The 21,566-nt window shown below is 49.6% G+C and overlaps 1 protein-coding gene across 2 annotated transcripts; it reads right to left on the reverse strand.

Moving 5' to 3' along the window:
- Nucleotides 1-4,033: 4,033 nt before the first annotated feature.
- Csf3r (colony stimulating factor 3 receptor) lies at nt 4,034-20,740 on the reverse strand. 2 transcript variants are annotated; one of them, XM_057784563.1, is made up of 17 exons: nt 20,677-20,740; nt 19,267-19,364; nt 18,042-18,125; nt 15,949-16,248; nt 14,267-14,390; nt 13,934-14,121; nt 12,532-12,701; nt 12,292-12,445; nt 12,126-12,205; nt 11,523-11,736; nt 10,147-10,320; nt 9,680-9,781; nt 7,932-8,078; nt 7,682-7,822; nt 5,224-5,317; nt 4,956-5,034; nt 4,034-4,514 (listed from the first exon to the last, which is right to left on the reverse strand). In XM_057784563.1, exons 2-17 carry the CDS (start codon nt 19,319-19,321, stop codon nt 4,038-4,040), a joined length of 2,583 nt encoding a protein of 860 aa, XP_057640546.1. In that variant the 5' UTR covers nt 19,322-19,364; nt 20,677-20,740; the 3' UTR covers nt 4,034-4,037. The 2 variants fall into 2 exon arrangements, with proteins under 2 accessions (XP_057640546.1, XP_057640545.1); XM_057784562.1 differs by having other exon boundaries at nt 4,956-5,037.
- Between the last annotated feature and the right edge of the window lie 826 nt (nt 20,741-21,566).

The raw sequence follows: 21,566 nt of genomic DNA on the forward strand, positions 1-21,566 counted from the left end.
ATGTAGTGGCATGTGTCTGTAATCCTAGCTCTTTAGATTTGAAGGCAAGAGGACTAGATGTTGTTCAGGGTTGTCTTTGGTTGCGTAGGAGGTTTGAGACTAACCTGGGCTACATGAGACCCTGTCTCAAAAGGGCGTGGGGGCAGGGAAGATGGTGTGCAACCATGAGGACCCAAGATCAGACTTTATCAGTTACGTAAAAGCCAGGCACAGTGCCCAAATTCCAGGGAGGCAGAGTGGATGGCTCCTGGGAGCTCATTGGCCAGCTAATCTAACTGGATCGAGGAGCTTCAGACCCTGCCTTCAAAGTGAGGTGAGCTGGCTGGAGAGATGAATGCTTGTCACTGAAGAGACAAAAGCCCACTCGAACGTATGGCCCTGGCAGGCCTTGCCCTTATACCCCAGTCCCTCTGCCTTGCTAAAAACAGATTGTATTCCTAAAGCTAGCCACCACTTCCTCCTCCTGAGGCTAACTACCAAGGTCCAACTATCAAAGTATTGAAGCCCAGCAATCAAAAGCCCCCTTTGGCTTACCCAATTAACATGCCCAATTAAAATTAAACACTTGCTCACTCGCTGGACAGCGGTGGTGGCACAGGCCTTTGATGGCAGCACTTGGAGGCAGAGGCAGGTGGATCTCTGTGAGTTCAAGGCCAGCCTGGTCTATAGAGCAAATGCCAAGACAGGCTCCAAAGCTGCACAGAGAAACCCAGTCTCAAAAAACCAAAAATAAATAAATAAATAAATAGATTAAATACCTCATCCTAACATGGAGTTCCCTATTTTACCTTTATAAACTGCCATTTGCCTATGGGCCGTTTCCATTTTGTCTCTATCCAGAGGCAGTATTTGTCCCTCTAGAACAAATGCTGCTTCCCTGTTGTGATATTTCATTTGTATTTTAGTAAATAAAGCTTGCCTGAAGACCAGAACACAAAACAGCCACACTAGTTAGTCATAGAGGCCAGGTGGTGGTAGTGCACACCTTTAATCCCAGCACTCAGGAGGCAGAGGCAGGGGGATCTCTGTGAGTTCTGTGAGTTCAAGCCAGTCTGGTCTACAAAGCAAGTTCCAGGACTATCAGAGCTGCTACACAGAGAAATCCCATTTCGAAAAACAAAACAAAACAAGCAAAGTGCATTGAAATCATCTCACCCCAAGATGAACGGCTGTCACTAGGTGTCGGTGTTCTGTGTTGCGGCAGATGATCACAGAAAGAGGGTCCCTGAAAGCTGAATTTAGACCTGTGGCAGCAGGGAGGTCCAGCCGTGATGAACTGAACTCTGAACAGCCGTGCAAAGGCAGATTTATTGATTGCTACATAAAAGTTGTTTTCTGGGGGGTGGGTGGGTAAAGGAAGTTCCTCATAGCCCTTTGATCTATATGTTCTCTGAAGGGAAACCTCACACCCCACAACTTCAGTTCTTATTGTGGACTCTTTGTGGTCCCCAACAACATGAGACACTCCAGGTGTTCCGGGATGGCCTTGTGACTAAAGCCATGGAGAAGGCGTAAAATCCCTTCAGAAAATCAACTCTGTAAATCATAGAAAACAATCCCTGTTCTCTACACTGGTTTCTTCAAGGTCTCAGTACCTCCAACCAACAACTCCTACCTCCTAATGTTACCCTTGATACGAGGACCACCTCTGCGTCCTGATGTACGCCCTAGGTACAATGACTTTCCTCAACTCCCACTACAGCCAAGAACAAAAGCGATAGTAAATGCTGGTGAGGATGTGGAGGAAAGGAAATTCTTTGTTTTTCGAGGCAGGTTTTTCTCTGTGTAACAGTTCTGACTGTCCTGGAACTCTCTTTGTAGACCAGGCTGGCCTTGAACTCAGAGATCCACCTGCTTCTGCCCGAGTGCTGGGATCAAAGGTGTTCGCTACTTCTGCCCAGCTGAAAATGAATTTTCTTTCTTTCTTTCTTTCTTTCTTTCTTTCTTTCTTTCTTTCTTTCTTTCTTTCTTTCTTTCTTTCTTCATTTGTTTGTTTGTTTTTTGAGACAGGGTGTCTCTCTGTAACAGCTCTGGCTGTCCTGGAAGTCACTCTGTAGACCAGGCTGGGCTCAAACTCCCAGAGATCCCCCTGCCTCTGCTTACTGATTGCTGGGATTTAAGGTGTGCCACCAGTGCCTGGCTTGAAAAAGAAATTCCTATACATTGCTGCTGGGAATGTGTACGTGCAGTTACCACGGAAATCAGTATTGGAGTTTCTTCAAAGGGGGAAAAAGGACAAAACCAAACAAACATCAAAAAAACTAAAAATAGGGCTGGATACAAGGCTCAGTGTGGTGGCTCACAGTTATCTGACAAGTTTCAGGGACCAGATGTGCTCTACTGGCCTCTGTGGACACCGTATACATGTGGCACACAGACTTATAGGCAGGCAAACGCTCGTGTACATAAAAATAAGTAAGTCTTTCAAAAAAAAGGGTAAAGCTTATCTTTGTAGTTATCCTTATTACATTCTGGCTTAATGTTATTTAATAATGATGCTCTTTTCTCATTCTTTTCTCCTAGGAAAAAGGTTTCTGGTTTGGCAAGGGATTTTTCTACCTAGCTATGCTGCTGCGAGACTCACACTATTAGGCCAATGTTCTACACTGTAAGATTTTATTTTATGGGTATAAGTGTTTTGCCTGTGTGTACTTCTGGGCATCACCCATGTGTCTGCTGCCATGAAGGCCGGAAGAGGGCAGTGGATCTCCCAAAGCAGGAATTACAAATGGTTATAAGTCACCGCGTGGAAGTTGAGAATTGAACCTGGGTCCTCTGGAAGAGAAGCCAGTGCTCTTAACTGCTAAGCTATCTCTCCAGCCTCCAGCCCCCACCCCCACATGAGAGAGAGAAGAGAGAGAGAGATGCTTTTGATTTGCTGTGTATCACAACTTGGCCTCAAATATACACCGTTCCTGTGTTGGAGTTATAGGTACCAGCAGGGCTAGTCTCTTCCCTGGCTTCACTGTGTTCCCCAGCACTCCAACTCCTCCCAAGTAAGGTTCTCCCCCAACACCCCTGAGACATGATTTCTCTGTAGTTTTGGAGTCTGTCCTAGAACTAGCTCTTGTAGACCAAGCTGGCCTCAAACTCACAGAGTTCCTCCTGCCTCTGCCTCTCGAGTGCTGGGATTAAAGGCTGTGCCACTACCGCCCAGCTCCAAGTAAGTCTTGCCTCTGTTTCCCGATAATCAGTTTCAAGTCTCCAGTGCCAGTATGGGAGCTCTCTATGGGGGACTGAGCTGTCCTTTTGGAATCTCTGATGCTAGCACAGGACTTAGATGCTAGGCAGGAGCTGGTTGAAGGAAGGGAGGGAGGGAGGGAGAGAGGGAGAAATAAATGAATGATTCTGAGAAATATCTTTCTGATTGCTGGACCTTGAAAAGACACTCAGCCATGCTCAAGGGATTCTTTTCTGGAACCCATGAGATGGCTCCACAGGCAAAGGTGTTTCCCACTGAGCCTTGAGTCCAGTTCCCAGGATCCACATACTGGAAGGGCAGAACCAAATCCCAAAAGCTGTCTTCTGACCTCGGTGTGAGAGCCCTATCCCAACAAAATAGATGAACGTAACAAAAAGTTTGTTATTTATTTAACTTCTGCTTAATTTTTGAAACAGGAGCTTCTTTTGTAGCCCAGGCTGGCCTGGGACTTGCAAGCTTCCTGCATCTTCCTTCCCTGTTGGGAAGACGGACATGTATCCCGACGTCTGGCAAGAATTCTGAAAATACCAGCCCCAGTTCAGAATCTAAAATCAGCTCAACAAACTGAAATGATGGGAAACACAAAAGGCGAGTGGAAGGCTGGAAGCAGTTATCTATCTGAATCTAGAGTATGAGTGTATCCTGGGGGTGCAGCCTGGGGAGGGTGGGATGAAGGCGAGGAATAATGGCCAGGGATGGAGCAGACTGGCTCTTTCTGCTTCTCTTAGGGCCAGTAGATTTCAGTGGAGGGCTCTTATCCTCTGAACTGGTCGGGCCTTCAAGATTCAAGCACCCAAAAAAAAAAAAAAAAAAAGATTCAAGCACCCAAAAAGTCCTAGAAGCCCTCTTGTTCTTCAACTCCATGGACCTGGAGCCCCTGCAGGAGGGGGAAATCAAATGGTGGCCCAAAGACACAGTCATCTTCCTGGCTTGGGGATTGGGCCACAAAGGGCTCCTGGGGTCTTGGATGGAACCAGACGTTTTCATAGGACTTAGGGCTGGGTGTGAGGCCCCCCAAAAGGGGCTGAGTGGAATCACAGCGAAGGTAACGCATTACTCCTGGGCTGGTGGGGCTTCCCAGCACCTGACCATAAAGGACCTGGTCACTCGTGCCAGAGGAGGGTTGGAACTGGTTGGAACTTGCTCTTGGATCTCCTTGGAGCACGTAGGCCTGAACCAGGGTGGGAAGGCTGTTAGCCCGAGAGTTGTCACTAGAATCCCAATTGGTCAGCTTCTTATCTTCCTCCAGCACAGTGATCTTGGTGATTGGTGGCATGCTGGTGTCCCAGAGGCTGGGCAGCTGGAAGATTTCCTGAACACAGGGAAATAAAATGAGGCATGGTCTATCTCCAATGTCGGCCCCATCCATTGTACCTTCCTGAGATGAGGCAATTGGGTGATCGCTCTTGCTGCTGTGTGGCAGAGCACAAAGGGATAGACTTGTCTCGCGTCTGAACATTTTTGACTTGTGTCTGTCACGAAAGAACCTCCTACCCCACCGCAGCACCTCCCACCCCCTAACCCCACCACAGCACCTGTGCATCCATTGCATAGCATAGTGAGAGTCAAACTTAGGTTTGCATCTCTTCAAAGTGGAGTGTGTGTGTCTGTGGGTTGTGCATGTGTGTGTGTGTGGGGGGGTATCTCTGGTTGAAAACGAGACTCAGATGTGTGTTCCTCAGAAGGGCATCCCTGTAGTGGCTGTACCTTATCTGCCAGTCATGGTATATATCGCTTTCTGTCTCCTGATTACCTCTGTCATGATGGTGGGCACCCAGGAGCTCAAGCTGCTGTGGGCTGGGTCTGGCACATTTGGCCAAAAGAAGTTCTTCCTGCTGGAGAAGAGGGCGAGTGAAGTCTGGGTCAGGTGTGCCCTCTCAGCTTATCATCCTTTGCCCTACTCTGGCAGCTGAAGCGGGGAAGGGGTGAAAGGACAGACTCCCAGACTGGGGTTGGAAGTCTGGGAAGGCGGGGAGGGACTTCCCCACCCATGGGCAACAGGAAGTCTGGGAAACTCTCACCTCTGCTTGCAGCAGAACCAGACAGCCGCACAGAGGCTGACGAAAGAAATCAGGAAGACAAGCAGGCCCAGGAAGATGTGTAGCTCAGATGTCTCTGCGGTGAGCGAAAGCAAGGAGAGTTTATTTAGTATGTGGCTTTTCCACCGTGAGTCATGATCCTATGGCGGAACCAAATGTGGGGATGGTAAAATTTTGGCAGGAGTTAAAGGTTTTTAAAAGGATAACAACCAAAAATTATTATTATTATTATTAATTAATTAATTATTTTTTGAGGCAGGGTTTCTCTGTAGCGTTGGAGCCTGTCCTGGAACTAGCTCTTGTAGATCACACTGGCCTCGAACTCACAGAGATCCACCTGCCTCTGCCTCCCAAGTGCTGGGATTAAAGGTGTGCACCACCACCGCCCAGCCCAAAACTTAACTTTATAAAAACCAAACACTAATGCATCTAACATGCTTCTGGCAGCGCTCACCTGTGTTTCATCATGCAAGTTCACTGCAGCTTTGGTTCTAAGCACACACGTGCACTTTGTGCCATGCATGCCATCACATGGCACAGTATCACCAGATACCGCCTGAAACATCTCGGCTCATTCAAGACTATCATCCCCTATGGGCCTCAGAATCTCAGTGTGTTTACTGTACATACAAGGTTTCTGCCATTACAGGAGTGTAATAGTTTAATTCTGGAAACAAAGACTTTCAATATTTCCCTGCCCTCAATCCTCAGCGTGTGGATATCAAATCAGTGTATCTTTGGGTTGTATCACATTAGAATGATTAATTTAAAGAACTGCTGTCTGAGTTGCTGACTTGACTTTCACAGAAAAGAAGAAATTGTTGGATGAATTCTGGCTTGGGATTAGGCCAAAATTCTCAACAATTTCTGAAATGGCCCTAAGCATACGTCTGCCATTTGGTACTATATATTTATGCAATGCGTCTTTCTCAGCATTGATGGTTGTAAAAATATCAAAATATTGATTAACTCTGAGAGATGCTGAAGGTGGCTGAAGGTGTTCTTTGCCCTGCAGTATCACACACCCAGCCAACATTTAATTTTCTGTGTAAGAGAAGCAAGCGCAGCCATCTCATTAGTAAGCAGGTTTGCGTTCATCTTTATTAAATGAAAATTTATATGCATACCAAAGAATTGTTTCAAAATAAATGCATTGTTTATTATCAGTAAGTGTTTGATCTGGACATGTTTTACGAACTCAGAATTATGTAAAAATTTCTTGTATGACAAGGGGTTAAAAGGGGAAAAGTTAGCCGGGCGGGGGTGACGCATGCCTTTAATCTCAGCACTCGGGAGGCAGAGGGAGGCGGATCTCTGTGAGTTCCAGGACAGCCAGGGCTACATAGGGAAACCCTGTCTCGACAAACAACAGTGGAAAAGTTAGAGGCATCCTGGCAGGAGTCTGTTGAGGTAGACTGGTGAGGCTGTGGCTCCCCTTCAGGCTGGCAGACCCAAAGGCAGGACCCTATAACTCTCCAAATTAAGGATTTCTGTTTTCTTTTTTCTTTTTTTTTTTTAATATTTATTTATTATGTATACAATATTCTGTCTGCAGGCCAGAAGAGGTCACCAGACCTCATTATAGATGGTTGTGAGCCACCATGTGGTTGCTGGGATTTGAACTCGGGACCTTTGGAAGAACAGGCAATGCTCTTAACCACTGAGCCATCTCTCCAGCCCTTCTGTTTTCTTTTTTGAGACAGGAATTTTCTGTGAAGCTCTGGTTGTCCTGGAATTTACTTTAAGACCAGACTAGCCGAGTGCTGGGGTCAAAGGCTGCGCCCCTACCGTCCTGCACTTTTCTCCCATTTGTTTATTTATTTATTTATTTATTTATTTATTTATTTATTTATTTATTTATTTTGGTTTTTTGAGACAGGGTTTCTCTGTGGCTTTGGAGCCTGTCCTGGAACTAGCTCTTGTAGACCAAGCTAGACTCGAGCTCACAGAGATCCACCTGCCTCTGCCTCCCAAGCGCTGGGATTAAAGGCATGCACCACCACCTGGCCTCCCTCTTTAAACTTAAAAAAAAAAAAAAGAAAGAAAACACACCTTCATAATCTCCTCCTCTTCCTTTAAAATCAGAATTTCTTTCTTTTTTGGTTTTGCAAGACGGGGTTTCTCTGGGTAACAGCCCTGATTGTCCCGGAACTAGCTCTTGTAGACCAGGCTGGCCTCGAACTCACAGAGATCTGCCTGCCTCTGCCTCCCAAGTGCTGGGATTAAAGGCATGTGTCGCCACTGCCTGGCTTAATTTATTTTTGAGAGAGAGAAGTTCTCACTGTGTAGCCCTGCTTGGCCTGCAATTCTCTCTGTAGATCAGAATGACCTCATGCTCACAGAGCTCCATCTGCCTCTGTGTCAGGGTTGAGATTAAAGGTGTGTGCCACCACACCTGGCAAAATTTCTAGGCAAAGTGGGGCATCTTCCCAGACCTTACCTAGGGCCAAGGTCATCAGGGTCAGGCCTGTACTGTTGGAGGACCCTGCCCGGCTGGTAGCCATGAGGTAGACGTGGTACAAACGGGCAGGTTCCAGGTGGTCCAGGACATAGCCATGGAAGGAGATGTTTAGGACGATGGCTGTGGGTGGAGCATATGGTCAGTTTGGGGTGCTAAAACATCTCTGTCTCTGTTGAAGAATACCCCTTCCAGGCCTCCCGGGTTTGTGGGGAGCTGAGGATAGACTCACCAAATGACTGGTTCTTATCATTGGTCCAGAAGATGGTGTAGTGGGTGAGGGGTATCATCCCGAGCCAAGGGGTCTCAGGTACCCACTCCACCTGGGCCCAGGTCCTGCCCACGTGCCTCAGATGTAGTTCTGGAGCATGGGGAAGGACTGTGGAGAGAGAGGGGGAGGGAGAAGGGTTCATGTGATTAGAGCAAGCGAACCTGACCAGGCTCTGGTGAGTTTTTGGACCCAGAACCTGGGACATACATGATTGGACGTAGATGACTGAGAAAAGAGAGTTCACAGAGATGAGTATAGCTGTGCATGCCTATAATCCTAACACTCTGGAGACTGAGGCAGGAGGATTGCTGTGCGTTCGAGGCCAGCCTGGGCTATGATGTAAGACCCTGTTTTAAAACAAATATAAAAGGAACCAACAAAACGGCTCAGCCGGTAAAGTTCTTGGCCTGCAAGACTGGAGACCCGAGTTCAACCCCTGGACCCTACAAGCTCTATATCGCTTTTCCGCTGCTGTGATCTATACATGACAAAAAGCGGCTTGGGGAGGAAAGCTTATTTCAAGCTCACACTTTCAGTTGTAATTCATTGTTGAGGGAAGTCAGAACACAAATCCAAGGAGGAAGGCTCACTCTTTGACTTGCGCATCTAACTTTCTTATACAGTTCTTCCCCACCACCTAACTAGGGATGGTGCTTCCCATAGTGGGCTAGGTCCCACCACATCAGTCATCCATTAGGGTGATTTCTCACTCGGGAGGCAGAGGCAGGAGGATTTCTGTGAGTTCGAGGCCAGCCTGGTCTACAGAGCTAGTTCCAGGACAGGCACAAAAGGCTACGGAGAAACCATGTCTCGAAAAATCAAAAAAAAAAAAAAAAAAAAAGATGATTTCTCATAGATATAATCACAGACCAATATACTGTGGGCAATGGCTCAGCTGAGGGTCCCTAGACCCAGGTGATGATGAAAGCCATCTAACACAGCACACGGAAGTGGAAGCAGGGGACTGACTGTACGAAGCTGCCCTCTAGCCTCCACGGACGCTTCGGCATGTGTGCATCCATTCGTGCACCTCAGGCACACATGGTAATAAGTGAATTAAGATAACAGCAAAAAAACAATAAAAGTCAAACTCCAAACCTCCGAAACAAAGGCAAATGTGTGTGAGAGAGAGACTCTAGAGAGATCCCTTCCAAGAGGAAACGGGATTTGTTTGAGATGGGGGTCTCACTGCATAGCTCAGACTAGCCCCCAAATTGTAATCCTACCTCAGCAGAGTCGCTAGGGTGGTATACACCACTTTGTCCGGAGTCCCCGCCACCCAGGATCTCATCTGATTTCCCTTGCCCTTTATGACTCGCAGAGGCAGAGCCTAGGTTTGAATCCAGTTCTGTCTCAAATCTTGGCTCTCCAATTTCTGCCACATCTGTTTTTTCCTGACTTGGTATCTGATTTCTGCCACTCTGAATCATGTCAGGGACTCCATTCAAGTCTATCAGCTGGGACACTGGATTTCTGTTGGGCCATGGGTTGATGCCGTGAGACTGCCCACTCCCTGACTCTCTCAAATGCATGGCTTCCTGTCTTCTACCCCATTTCCTGAATTGTGCCCAGCTTTGGGGGACCCAGTATAAAGCAGGATGGAGAGCACCCCTCTCAGGGGCCAGAAGTAAAAGGGTACCATTTTCTCACACTTCTCGTTGCCAGGGCCCAACCAGGAAGAGAGGAGGGGATTCTGATGGTAGACAAACCTTTTTCTCCAGAGTAGGTGTAGACTTGGGCAGAGGGTCCTACGATGCCTGGGTACAGAGGGGCCACCAAGATTTCGTAGAGCACAAAGGGACTTATGTTTTCTGCAGAGAGACGAGGGGATGATGCTAAGGTCGAGGCCAACCTCTGCCACCCAGCCTCAGAATCTGCTTTCTGCATGGCCTGATTTTGACCATGGGGTTAAGGGTAGAAATCTCTTTTAGTTCATTTGATGGATGTCATGAGGGTAAAGTAGGACAGAGAACTAGAATAGGAGCAGAGTGTGGGCTAGACAAAGGATCTGGCTAGAATGTAGGAAGAACTTTCCCAAGGTAAGGGTTCAGAAAGGTCTGGGGAGGTTGCCTCTATAGAGAGGTCCCAACTGCGCTTACTACCTCGAGACTAGCACCACCCACTCTGTTCCCTTTTCTTGTCCCTCAACCCAATCCCCCTCCTAGGCCCATCTCACCCTGTATCAGAATTCCAGTGATGTTTCCATTGGGCTCAATCCTCCAGGACTTATTGAGGGACTTTTGGCCCCACTCAATCAGATAGCCCTGAGGCAGAATGCTGGGTGCCTCCCAGTCTACCCAGATGCTATCTGGGTCTTGGGCCATGGCATGGAGTTTGGTCACAGCCGGACCTGGAGAGGGAGTGGGAAACAGGTGCAAAGACGGAAAGGTTGCAGGCCTCAGTGCTGGACATGGATTCAAATCCTGCCTCTGCTGCTGAAAGACCTGCCATCCAGGGTGTAGCAAGACCTGAGCCTCAATCTCATCTGCCAAGTGGAAGTGATAACAAGGATGTCCTCACTTTGTAGACTTGGTGTGAGTTAAAGGAGGGCACCCAGAACAAGCTCGTACAGAGCCTGCTCCGTGGCTACTTCCTGGCCCCACTCAGCTTGATGTCTGTGACTCATGGAGTTCTCTAACAATCACGGCAGGGAGGCATGATGGTGTCTCCCTTTTATCAGTCTGTGAAAGTGGGGGATACAGAGAGGCAGAGAGGCTTATTAGGGATCACACAGCTCAGGACTGGGGAGATCATTTAATTGATAAAGTGTTTGTAAGGCAAGCACAAAAACCGGAATTGGAGGCCGGGCGGTGGTGGCGCACGCCTTTAATCCCAGCACTTGGGAGGCAGAGGCAGGCGGATCTCTGAGTTCGAGGCCAGCCTGGTCTACAAGAGCTAGTTCCGGGACAGGCACCAAAGCTACAGAGAAACCCTGCCTCGAAAAAACCAAAAAAAAAAAAAAAAACAAAACAAAAAAAACCGGAATTGGATTCCCAGAATCCATGTGGAAACAACAAGCAAAACAGGCATGTGACATTTATAAACCTAGCACCGGGAAGACGAGACAGGTGACAGAGACAGGTGGATTTCTGGGGCTAACCACAGAGTAGCTTCTAATCAGTGAGTTTCAGACCGGTGGGCTATCCTGTCTCCAAAATCGTGGCCAGCTCCTGAAGAATGACATCTGCGGTTGTCTGCCAGTGGCCATATGCATATGTACACATAAACTTATAAGTGGGAATCATAGCTCTGTGTGTGTGTGTGTGTATGTGTGTAGGTATGTGTGCATATTCTCTCAGATTAACCTAGTTCTGGCCAACAATACTAATTTAAACGTTGGCTCAAAGTTGGCTGCTCCCTTCCCCCAAGAGACCATGTTAGTGCATTTACTTGCAGGTTCTGGAGTCAACATGGGCCAGAGAGGGAGGTCACCTGTCCAGGCCAGGTCACTCTGTTAGCAAGTTGGTGGGACTAGACAGGTAGGAGCCTAGGCGGTCCAGCCTTCAAATTCCCATGATGCTCTCTGCTGTTTAGCTGCCCGGCCCCCTCTACCTTTGTTCTCTAAGAAAACCACTGGTGTAGGTGTAGAGATCCCTCCTGTGTTGTAGGCCACAAGGCTCACGTTCTGGGCCCCCGAAGGCAGGTAGAAGATACAGCTGAGCTCTGTGGTGTTGCAGAGGTGCCTCTCCGGCCCTCGCTGATCCGAGGAACTCCAAGAGAGCAGGTACCCCTGGATCCGTCCGCTGTCTTCCTGCAGGGGTGTTGGCTGTGACAGGTGAGGAAGAATACAGTGAGGGAGTTGTGTAGCTCAACCTGGGGTGTACGGGCCAGCCATAGGAACCAGGCTCTGAGGCCCTTCTCCCCCTCCCTCTATTCCCCTGTGGCAGGATCTAGGAGGGAAAGAAGGAAGAAGCCAGTGAGTATGCGTAGCAGGTGCTTAACTATTCTCTGGCTGGACCCTTTGGGGCACAGGTGACTCCAGAACCCCTTGTTACAGTCTCTCCCCAAGGCCACTACGCACCTTCCTGATGCATGATGCATGATGCATGTGTGAAACGCATGCAAACTGTCTCCCAGCCTTTCAGGCACCCTGCACTCTTGAGCCCTACCTTGGGGGCTCTGTTGAGGGTGGGAGGGGGGGTCTCAGAGAGTCACCTTCCAGAACAGTTGCACACTCTCTATCCCGGGACCCAGTTGCTTCTTCTGCCACCATGTGTCTAGTCTGATGGTGGGGGCTGTGGACGGGAGGAGATGAGAGAGTTTTGTTGGAAAGGGTCCTGGGGACCGGACTAGGCTCTGATGGTCACTCCTGGCTTCTCACCTTTAATGGTGGGCCTTAGCTGCAGGGCGGGGCTCCAGCTGCTCCAGAGTCCAGGCAGAGGGGAGCGGATGCACCGAATCTGCAGGGTGTATACTGGAGCCCGGTGAAGCCCACAGAGCTTGAACTGGTCCTCGCTGGAAGGCAGGTGGGACACCTGGTGTGTGGGAGGTGACACTGACTCAATTCAACTTGCCCCCTCTCAATGCCCCACCTCCATCTCAAGGTCGTCTTCTGCCTCACCAGTGTCCAGTTGGCTCCTCTAAGCTGTGGCTGGTAGCGGAGTTCACACTCCTGCTGCATGAATCTACCGGGCTCCCATGGCTTCCAGCTCAGCCACAGGCAGCCTGGCTGGCGTGGGACTAGATCATGGCTAACATCCAGGGCCTGCAGCACAGGAGGCTCCAATTTCACTGCAAGGGGTTGGGTTGTCAAACTTTTCCGTGCCTCCTGGGGAGGGCTCTGTCTTAGTGCCCCCTTCCTCCTGGATCTTTTTCAATATCTTTTCCTCTCTGGCTCCACAGCTCCAGCTGTGTTTGGGTTTGGGGTCTGTGTTTCTCACTAGGTGAAGGCCTATCTCAGGGACTTTGAACTGGTTGCTACATCTGCTTCTAGCATTTTCTTTCCAGCTATCCAGCGGCTTGGTCCCTCACTTCCTCCAAGGATCTACTTAGTTGTCAACTTCTAAAGTCATCAGACATTGTAATATTCTGAGGATGGATGTCTGAAGTTTTGCTCACTGCTGTATCTTTAGGATGGCCACAGCCTAGTAGGGGTGTGTGTGTGGGCACGGGGCGGGGGGCGGGTAATTAATTACTTTGAGAAATCAGTTGAAGGCTGGGGTGATGGCTTATTGAAGCAAAGTGCTACTTACACAAGCCTGACAACCCAAGTTCTAGTTTAGTCCCAAAATACATGTCAAAAAGCCCAGTGCAGCCAGGCAGTGGTGGCGCACACCTTTGTTTAATTCCCGCACTCGGGGGGCAGAGGCAATCAGATCTCTGTGAGTTCGAGGCCAGCCTGGTCTACAAGAGCTAGTTCCAGGTCAGTCTCCAAAGCTACAGAGAAACCCTGTCTTGAAAATAAAAAAACAAAAGGAAAAAAAAAAAGCCCAGTACAATGGCGCACATCTATAACACAAGCACCATTGTGGTAAACTGGGAGGTGAACACAGGAGGAACACCCTGAGGCCCCTCGGCTATATCGCCTGAAGTACAAGAATAGCAGCAGAGACAAGACAGACCCTGCTTCAAGGTAGAAGGAAAGAAGGATTCCAGAAAGTTCCTCTGGCCTCCACACGTGCCCCATGATATGTAACCATGATATAATATGTGCCCCTATAAATAAATAAATAAGTAAGAAGAGTCGGGTGGCGGTGGCACATTTTAGGCCAGCCTGGTCTACAGGGTGAGTTACAGGATAGCAAGGGCTACAGAGAGAAACCTTGTTTTGAAAAACCAGTGAATGAATAAATAATGATGAGAGTATGAACCTAGCCTCTGCTCCTCATGTCTCTCTTCTCCGCTTTTTCCAGGTCTCCCCAAATCTTCCTGTCTGTGCCTAGTTTTGTGTTTCCTCCCTGAGCCCCTCTGGCTCTCCCAGTCTGGGGCTCTCTCTCCCCCTTCTCACACCCGGTATCGCTCACCAACATCCATGGGGTCAAGGCACAGCTTTGGGGACTCGCTGATCCCTATCGCGTTCTCTGCTTGCACCCAGATGACCATATTCTGGTAGAGGGACAGGTGTTTGCGGGCGATGGAGCAGGTGTTCTGCCTGTCCTCGGGCACACAGTCCAAGATGGAGTCCTCCTGGTACTGACAGTCGGCACGGCTCCTGCCAAGAGGCCGGGCTTAGGTGTCAAGCAGAGGAAGAAGGCAAGGCCCCCCTCTTGTCTTTGCCACTGGCTCCCCATCCCCACAGTGACTTGTGTCCCAACCCAGGACCTGGAGGAAGGGGCTGGCAAGGAAACCCTATGTACCTGAAGCTCTTTAGGGTAAAGTTGGTGGGCAGGTAGGTCTCAGGACCTGGTTCCCACTGGCAGACCAGTCTGTTGGTGGTGAGGTACATGAGGCAGGATAAGTTGGAGGGGCTGGCAGGATGATCTGGATAGGGTGGGAAGAATGTTAGGAGCCTTCATGGGTGGGGTGTACACCTGTGGCCTTACTTCCTTGGGCTGGACTGTTCCCTCTGCAGTGTGGGCCTGTAAGGGCAGCTACGTTACTGTCAGGTACAGGGGCAAGCATCCCAGACCCTCAGCAGCCTGGTGGTGTCTTTGTCAGACAGCCTGGATTTCATTCTGGTTTGGTCAATCATTAGCCATTTGATCCTCACATGACTGAACTGCTCCTGTACCTCTGTTTCCTCATCTGTAAAGAGGGGTGATGATAATCAACTTCTTTCCTGGGTTTCTTTAAGGGCTGTGGGCTGTAGATTGAGAATGCCCCCTTTCCCAGATGCTCATGTTTGAATACTTAGTTCCTGGTTGGTGGACTGGTTTTGGGAGGCTTGTTGGAGAAGGTGTGTCACAAAGGGTGGGCTTTGAGGTCTCAAAAGGTTTGTCCCATTTCCAGTGTATAGGGCGCTCACAACTGTGATCAGGCAGGCGGGGGGTACGGTGATCACTGCTCTCTTTTCTTTTGGAGACAGGTCTCATGATACAACACAGGCTAATTTCTAATTTGCCATCCTCCTGTCTCAGCTTCCAAGTACTAGGATCCCAGAAGTGTGCCACCACACCTGGCTCTTATTGACTGGTGGGGTGCTAGGATTGGAACCCAGGGCCGTGTTCTTTTTAAGTATGTAGTCTGCTATGGGGCTGCATCCCCAGCCCTAGCACTAATTTTTTTTTTTGTGGGGGTAGAATAGACAGGGTCTCACTATGTAGCCTTAGCAGCCCTGGAACTCTCTATGTAGATCAAGTTGTCCTCAAAATCACAGAAATCCTGGGAAGCAGAGGCAGAAGAATCTCTGTGAGTTCGAGGCCATCCTGGTCTACAGAGTGAGTTCCAGGATAGCCAGGGTTACACAGAGAAACCTTGTCTTGCCAGGCAGCGGTGGCACATGCCTTTAATCTCAGCATTCAGGAGGTGGAGGCTGGTGGATCTCTGGGAGTTAGAGGCCAGCCTGGCCTACAAGAGTTAGTTCCAGGATAGGCTCCAAAAGCTACAGAGAAACCTTGTCTCAAAAAACAAAACAAAACAAAAACAAACAAAAAGAAAAAAAAAAGAAACCCTGTCTTGAAGGGAAAAAATCCACAGAGAGTCACCTTCTTCTGCTGGGATTAAAGATGTGCCAGCATGCCTTGGTTTTTATTTATTCCTTATACCTTAGCTTGACACAAACACCATTCTGCTCAATTTGGAAAGAAAACTGGGTCTGGACTTAAGAGTTGGAAATGATCCCCTCTTTGGACCAAGGTCCTAGCTTGTTAAACAGCCATGCAGACAAGTATTTCTGCAAGGAACCCTTGGGAGTATGGCCTTCAGGAAGGCGCTTGTCCTCACTAAACGTCAGTTTCCTCATCTGAAGAACGGGCTTAAATAACAACACCTGATAGGATGAACAATATCCTCCGTCATGCTCACAAAGGGTCGTTGTTCTCCCTGGTTCTTTCTGGCAGAAGGGCTGGAAGCAGATGGGTGGCTGGTGGGAGGGACTTACAGCCTGCCTGAAGTTCAGCTTGATCCAGGACCTGGAAGCTGTTGCCCCATGGCACTAGGCAGAAGATAAAGGTCTTGGTGCGGTTCACACGTGGCAGAGTGATGATGGATTCCTGGGTCCCGTCAGGCAGTCTCCGCTGTCTGTGTCCAGGCTGGTTTGGTCCATCTTCCAGTCTCCATAGGATCTGTGGCTCTTGGTCTAGTTTGCTGCAGTTTGGGCTGATGGTGCAGGAGGCCATGAGAGGGTCCCCAAGACGGACAATGGGGACTGAGAGCCTGATGTGCCCGCAGCTCTCCGGACCTGGATTGATAGAAGGTGGGTCCTGAATGATTCCTTTGCCAGGCCACCATGGGCCATGTCAAGACCTCTGGACTCCTAGCCTCAGAGACCCCCTTTATCTTCTCACCCTCCCATTTGGAAGACACCGGAACCAAACTTGAAGAAGTAAGTGCGATGCCTATAAGATGCGCTGTCGAGAGAGCGAGAGACAACCAACCATGTGTCTGTAAATGGTTATCAGTGGCCTCTTCAGAGAAAAGCAGCTCCTGATTTCAGTTGGCCAACGTCCATCGGTGTGAACCCTCTTTACAGAGTGAGCATTCCCCTGAGGTGTGAACACCCCCAGAAGCACGAACACTTCCTGTGGTGTGAATACTCCCCGGGGCTATGAACACTTCCTATCACGTGAGTGTGCCCCTTGGTGTGGATGCTTCCTGTGATGTGAACACGCCCTGTGGTAGAAACCCTTCCTGGGATGTGAACATTTGTATCCCTGTGCCCTCCCTGAATGCAGTTATGAATGCGGTCTCTATTCTTCTTCTCTGGCAGCTCCAATTCCTCACTAGGGAGGGACTGGATAGGTAGTGAAAGCCACAATCAGAGTGATAAGAACCCCCAAGGCCACCGCAATCCTTGCCAAATTCAGATCTGATTGTAAGTGTCTTGATTGTGACACTTCAAAGGCGTGTGACTGCCTGCAAAGGCAGGCTGATGTGATGGGTGATGAGCTTAGACACAGGGGCTAGATGGCCTTGCTTATTATTAGCGACCCTCGTCTATGTAAGTGGGACTCCCCGCGTCTTCCGACTTTCATCTGTGAATGGCGATGAAAAGCAGTTCCTACCAGTTAGATCCCAGAGTTGCCCTGCAGAGTGCTTCAGTCATACCTGACATCCTATCTAAGTACCTTCCTGAAGCTGCTAAGATCCTGGCATGTAACAGCCTTGAGTCAGGGTAGGACAATAGGACTAGCTTCCGACTTTATAGCCTTATATCTTAGTCAGCACTACCACTAATCTGCTAAACTCAGAGACCCCTCCATTCTGAAGGAATTTCCTCTGTTCTGTGGCCTGCTGTTGGATCTCCGTCATATTCCAGCCTCCCGTGGCCAGGTGGCTGGCTTTATTAAGAGCCTAATTACTGGCAGTAAGTCTCAATGATGGTCTACAGTAAGTCAGTACCAGGCTTGTTTTCCTTCCTTATCTAGTACTACCTTTGTGTCTCTGGGAGAATCAGATGGTTTTCTTTTTTTTTGTTTTTGTTTTGTTTTGAGACAGGGTTTCACTGTGTACCCCTGACTGGAACTCACTCTGTAGACCAAGGTGGCCTAGAACTCACAGAGATCCACCTGCCTCTGTCTCCTGAGTGCTGGGACTAAAGCGTGTGCCACCACCGCCCAGCTTAGAGGCTCAGGCATCCTCACACAATTGTGCGTGCAGAACCTTTGCTCTCAGGTCAGGACACTCAGTTCCTCCCCCTTCACACAGCTCCTCGCCTCACTCTCCCTAGCTCAGCTCAGACACTGGGTCTATTCCTGAAATGACTGTGGACCTTTGCACACCTTGCTCCCCCTTCACGGTGCTCTTCCGGCCCTCTCTCAGCAGGTTAGCATGTGTGCGTCTCCGTGAGCCCAACTGTACCCTGGAGTTCTTCCATTCCTTTGTAATTGGAATTGTGATTGCTCTGCTGCCCTAAATTCTGTGATGTAGAGAGACCCTGGCTGTTTTGTCATTGCCCCGCTCCCAGGGCCTGACACACAGCAGCCTGGGGACCTGTGCCTCCCTTTTAATCCTCCTCCGCAGTCCCCCACTTACTTTTAGGGAGTAGCAAGAAGATCAGGGCAACTCCGGTCAGGGCGCAGGCTCCCAGCCCCATCATTGTGACAACTTGGTGCTTACCTGGAGACAGTGAGAGATGCCTAAGAACAAGCTTTGCAGCAGAGCTGAGGCTCATCCTTGCTCTGCCACAGTTTGGGCAGGTTATTTAACCTCTGAGCCTCAGTGTTTGCAACATGGAGGTAACATTGGCCTCTACTGCCTAGGACTTCAAGAGAAAGACCTGAGAGAATTCAAACTAAACCAAGGGCTTTCTTCCGGCTGGCATTAAGGGAGTGGTGTGTGTGTGTGTGTGTGTGTGTGTGTGTGTATCACTAAGGTGAAACCTGCCTCCCAGAAAGAACAGGGATCAGAGCCACTACTAACACAAACTTTTCTTACCTCTTGCCCAGGACATTTCTGTCTACTAATCTTGCTTAGTAACCATGCTGGCTAGTTTTGTGTCAACCTAATACAAGCTAGAGTCATCTGGGGAGAGGGGCCCTCAGTTAAGAAAATGCCCCCACCAGATTAGCCTGTGGGCAAGCCTGTGGTACATTTTCTTGATTGATGCTCAATGTGGGGAGGACTCAGATCTCTGTGGGCAGCGTCACCCCTGGACTGGTGGTTCTGGTGCCTTATAGGCAGGCTGAGCAAACTGTGGGGAGCAAGCCAGTAAGAGCACTCCTTCATGGCTTCTGCTTCAGTGCCTGCCTCAAGTCCCTGCCCTGACTTCTTTCAGTGAAGGACTATTGCCTGGGATAAGCTGAAATAAACCCTTTCCTCTCCAAGTTGCTTTTGGCCAGGGTGTTTTATCACAGTAATAGCAAACCTTAACTAAGAAAAGAATCTCACATCTGCACACGAGTTTGACTGTCTCCCACTACCACACGCACACACATGCACAGAGTGGGAAAGACTTAGCCCCCAGGGCTCAGGATGCTGGTTCCCGGCTCCACTCATTTGTGGTTGTACCTAGGTCTAGCCCATACCTGGTACCACCTTATCCTTCCCACAGACATATGTCGAAAGCAGGCAACCGAATGCAGAAAAGACCAGGCATCCTCCCTAGGTTGTCTGGAGCTGGCATGATTGGCATCAGTACATCAGCTACAAAGCCCTGGGAGTGGTCCCAGGGGAGTAGGAGTGTGGGCCTGTTGGAGCCTCCATTTACTGTATGCAAGGAGGCTGGGAACCCAGTTCTGACCCTGGCTCCAACACTTACCTGCCTGGTGAACTTGGATGAGCTCCTTCACCTTTCTGAGCCTCAGTTTCTCCATTTGTGGAAAGACAACGAACAGTAACACTCATGTCTCAGTAGTGCTATAATGACAGAGAGAGTCAGTTAAGATTAAAGTCATTGACACTGTGCTTGGGGACCGGGCTCTCTTGCAGCCAATGGAACCAGCACAGCCTCCTGGAACAGCCACCTTACTGCGTTGCCTGGTTCGGCCACTCCCGTCACTCTCGGCGTCTCTGCTGGACTCTGCAGCCGCTCTCACTGTGCCAACTGACACAGCTGATGCCATAAGCCACGGCTGCTACAGCAGCCCCTCTTCTTGCTGTCAGAGCTCTCCTTTGCTCGTCATTGCCAACCTTCCCCCTTGGTTCCCTTCTCCCTTCCTGCTCTTTAGAAATTCTGTCAGTGGGAAGAGAGGAAGGAAGGGGACATCGGGACTAAACTAAAGGAGAAGGCTTCCCAAGTGTGATAGAGATAAAGATAGGGACGGATGAACGGATGGATTGATGGATAGATAGATGGGTAGATGGGTTGGGGGCAAAAGACACGCAGAGAGACACATAGACTGAGGTAGAGTCTGGCCCAGCGGCATGGGTCTGAGATCCCAGCTACCTTGGAAGTGGAGGCAAGTGTATTGCAAGTTCAAGGCCAGCCTGGGCTATAGAAGAAATTCAAATCGAGTTTGAGCATCTTAGTGAGAACCTATTTCATAAAGCAGATGGGAATGTGGCTCAGTTTGGTAGACCGCTTGTCTAGCACACACAAAGGCCTAAGCTTGATCCCCAGGACCACACTGAGAACCAGGCAGGGTGGTGCAGGCCCGTAGTCATTCACAGCGCTTGGAATGCGGGAGGGTCAGAAGTTCTAGGTTCTTATCTGCTTACATGAAGATAAGCCTCGACTACTTGAGAGCCACACACTTTAACAACAAGACGAGGCTGGGGCACTGCAAGAGAGAGGTGGAGAGGCAGGTTTCGAAAGCTAGCCCAGTGGATCTAGAGAAGCAGAGAGGCCCAGCAGGCGAAGTCTTGTAGCAACTGTTTAAAAAGGCAAAGGGAACTGGGAGAGGAGACAGAGGCCCAGGGACTCCCAGACAGCCTTACTTGCGGAGAGGAGGCATGCCAAAGGGCTGAAAACAGGGAGTAGCCAAGAGGGAACCGAGGCAGATCTGGGGCCTCTAGAACATATCTGAGGGTCAGAGATTCCAGGAGAGATAGGCTCACTCCCGAGTTCAGCTCCTGTTTCCAAAGACATTCAGCTGTCTGACTTCCCCATGTCACACACAGAGACTCCCAGGTCCCATGGATCACCTGTTGTAGGCCCCCTGATGTGGCCCTGGCAATGCTAGGGAATGGTCTGGGGCCTCCAGGACTCCATCCACCCTCCCCTACTTACACTGGGGCTAGGGCGATGTGCCCAGCCTCGGTGCTCGGTCTCTCTTCTCTTGCTCCTCTCTTCTTCGGACAAGTTCCTGAAACTTCTCTTTCTAGCTTCGTCGTTAATGACAGGCCAGGGGACCCAGGATTGCGACACCTTCCTGGCTTCCCTCCTGCCCTACCCTGGGCCCTCACCCTCAGGGGGACACAGGCAGCCCCTTCCTCTCAGGAAGGAGGTTGAGGGAAACTGGTGAGCCAGCGACCTTCCTGCCTCAGGGGTCTTAGAGGGCTGGGCATTGTGGCACCCTGGCTCGAGGCCCCCTCTCCCTTCTCTCCGGATTTCCTGAGCTCTGCGCTTTGAGTCTGGGCAGGGCACCCGAGACAACACAGGGCTAAGGGAGAACTGGGGTCTTCAAGTGTTCATCCAAAACTGAAGCAGGACAAAAAGATGGGGAAGTGTGTGTGTGTGTGGGGGGGGGGGGAGGCGGGGAACCCTTCCACACTGAGTCTGGCTGAAACTTCTGCCTGTGGAGAATCGATTTCAGCACAGGTAACGCTTACTTAAGGTTGTTTTCCCTTGTCAGCCGAAAACTACCGATTTCCAGGACTCTCATCAGAAAGCTCCCCACGACATTACTGTTTGTACCATTCTGGTGGCTCCTGGTTTTATCTTGTCAAGATACCTCAGAACCCATCTCATAATTTTAATTATCAACAAAGAGAGGAGAAAGCCAGGCATGATAGTGCATGCCTTTAATTGCAGCACTCAGGAGGCAGGTGGATCTGTGTGAGTTCAAGACCAGCCTGGTCTGCAGAACTAGTTCTAAACAACCAAGGCTATTATTATATAGAGAAACCCTGTCTCAAAAAACAACAAGAACAACAACAAAACAAAAACAAAGAACCAAG

This window comes from Chionomys nivalis, chromosome 11 (genome assembly GCF_950005125.1).
Source record: "Chionomys nivalis chromosome 11, mChiNiv1.1, whole genome shotgun sequence".
NCBI classification, from domain to species: Eukaryota; Metazoa; Chordata; class Mammalia; order Rodentia; family Cricetidae; genus Chionomys; species Chionomys nivalis.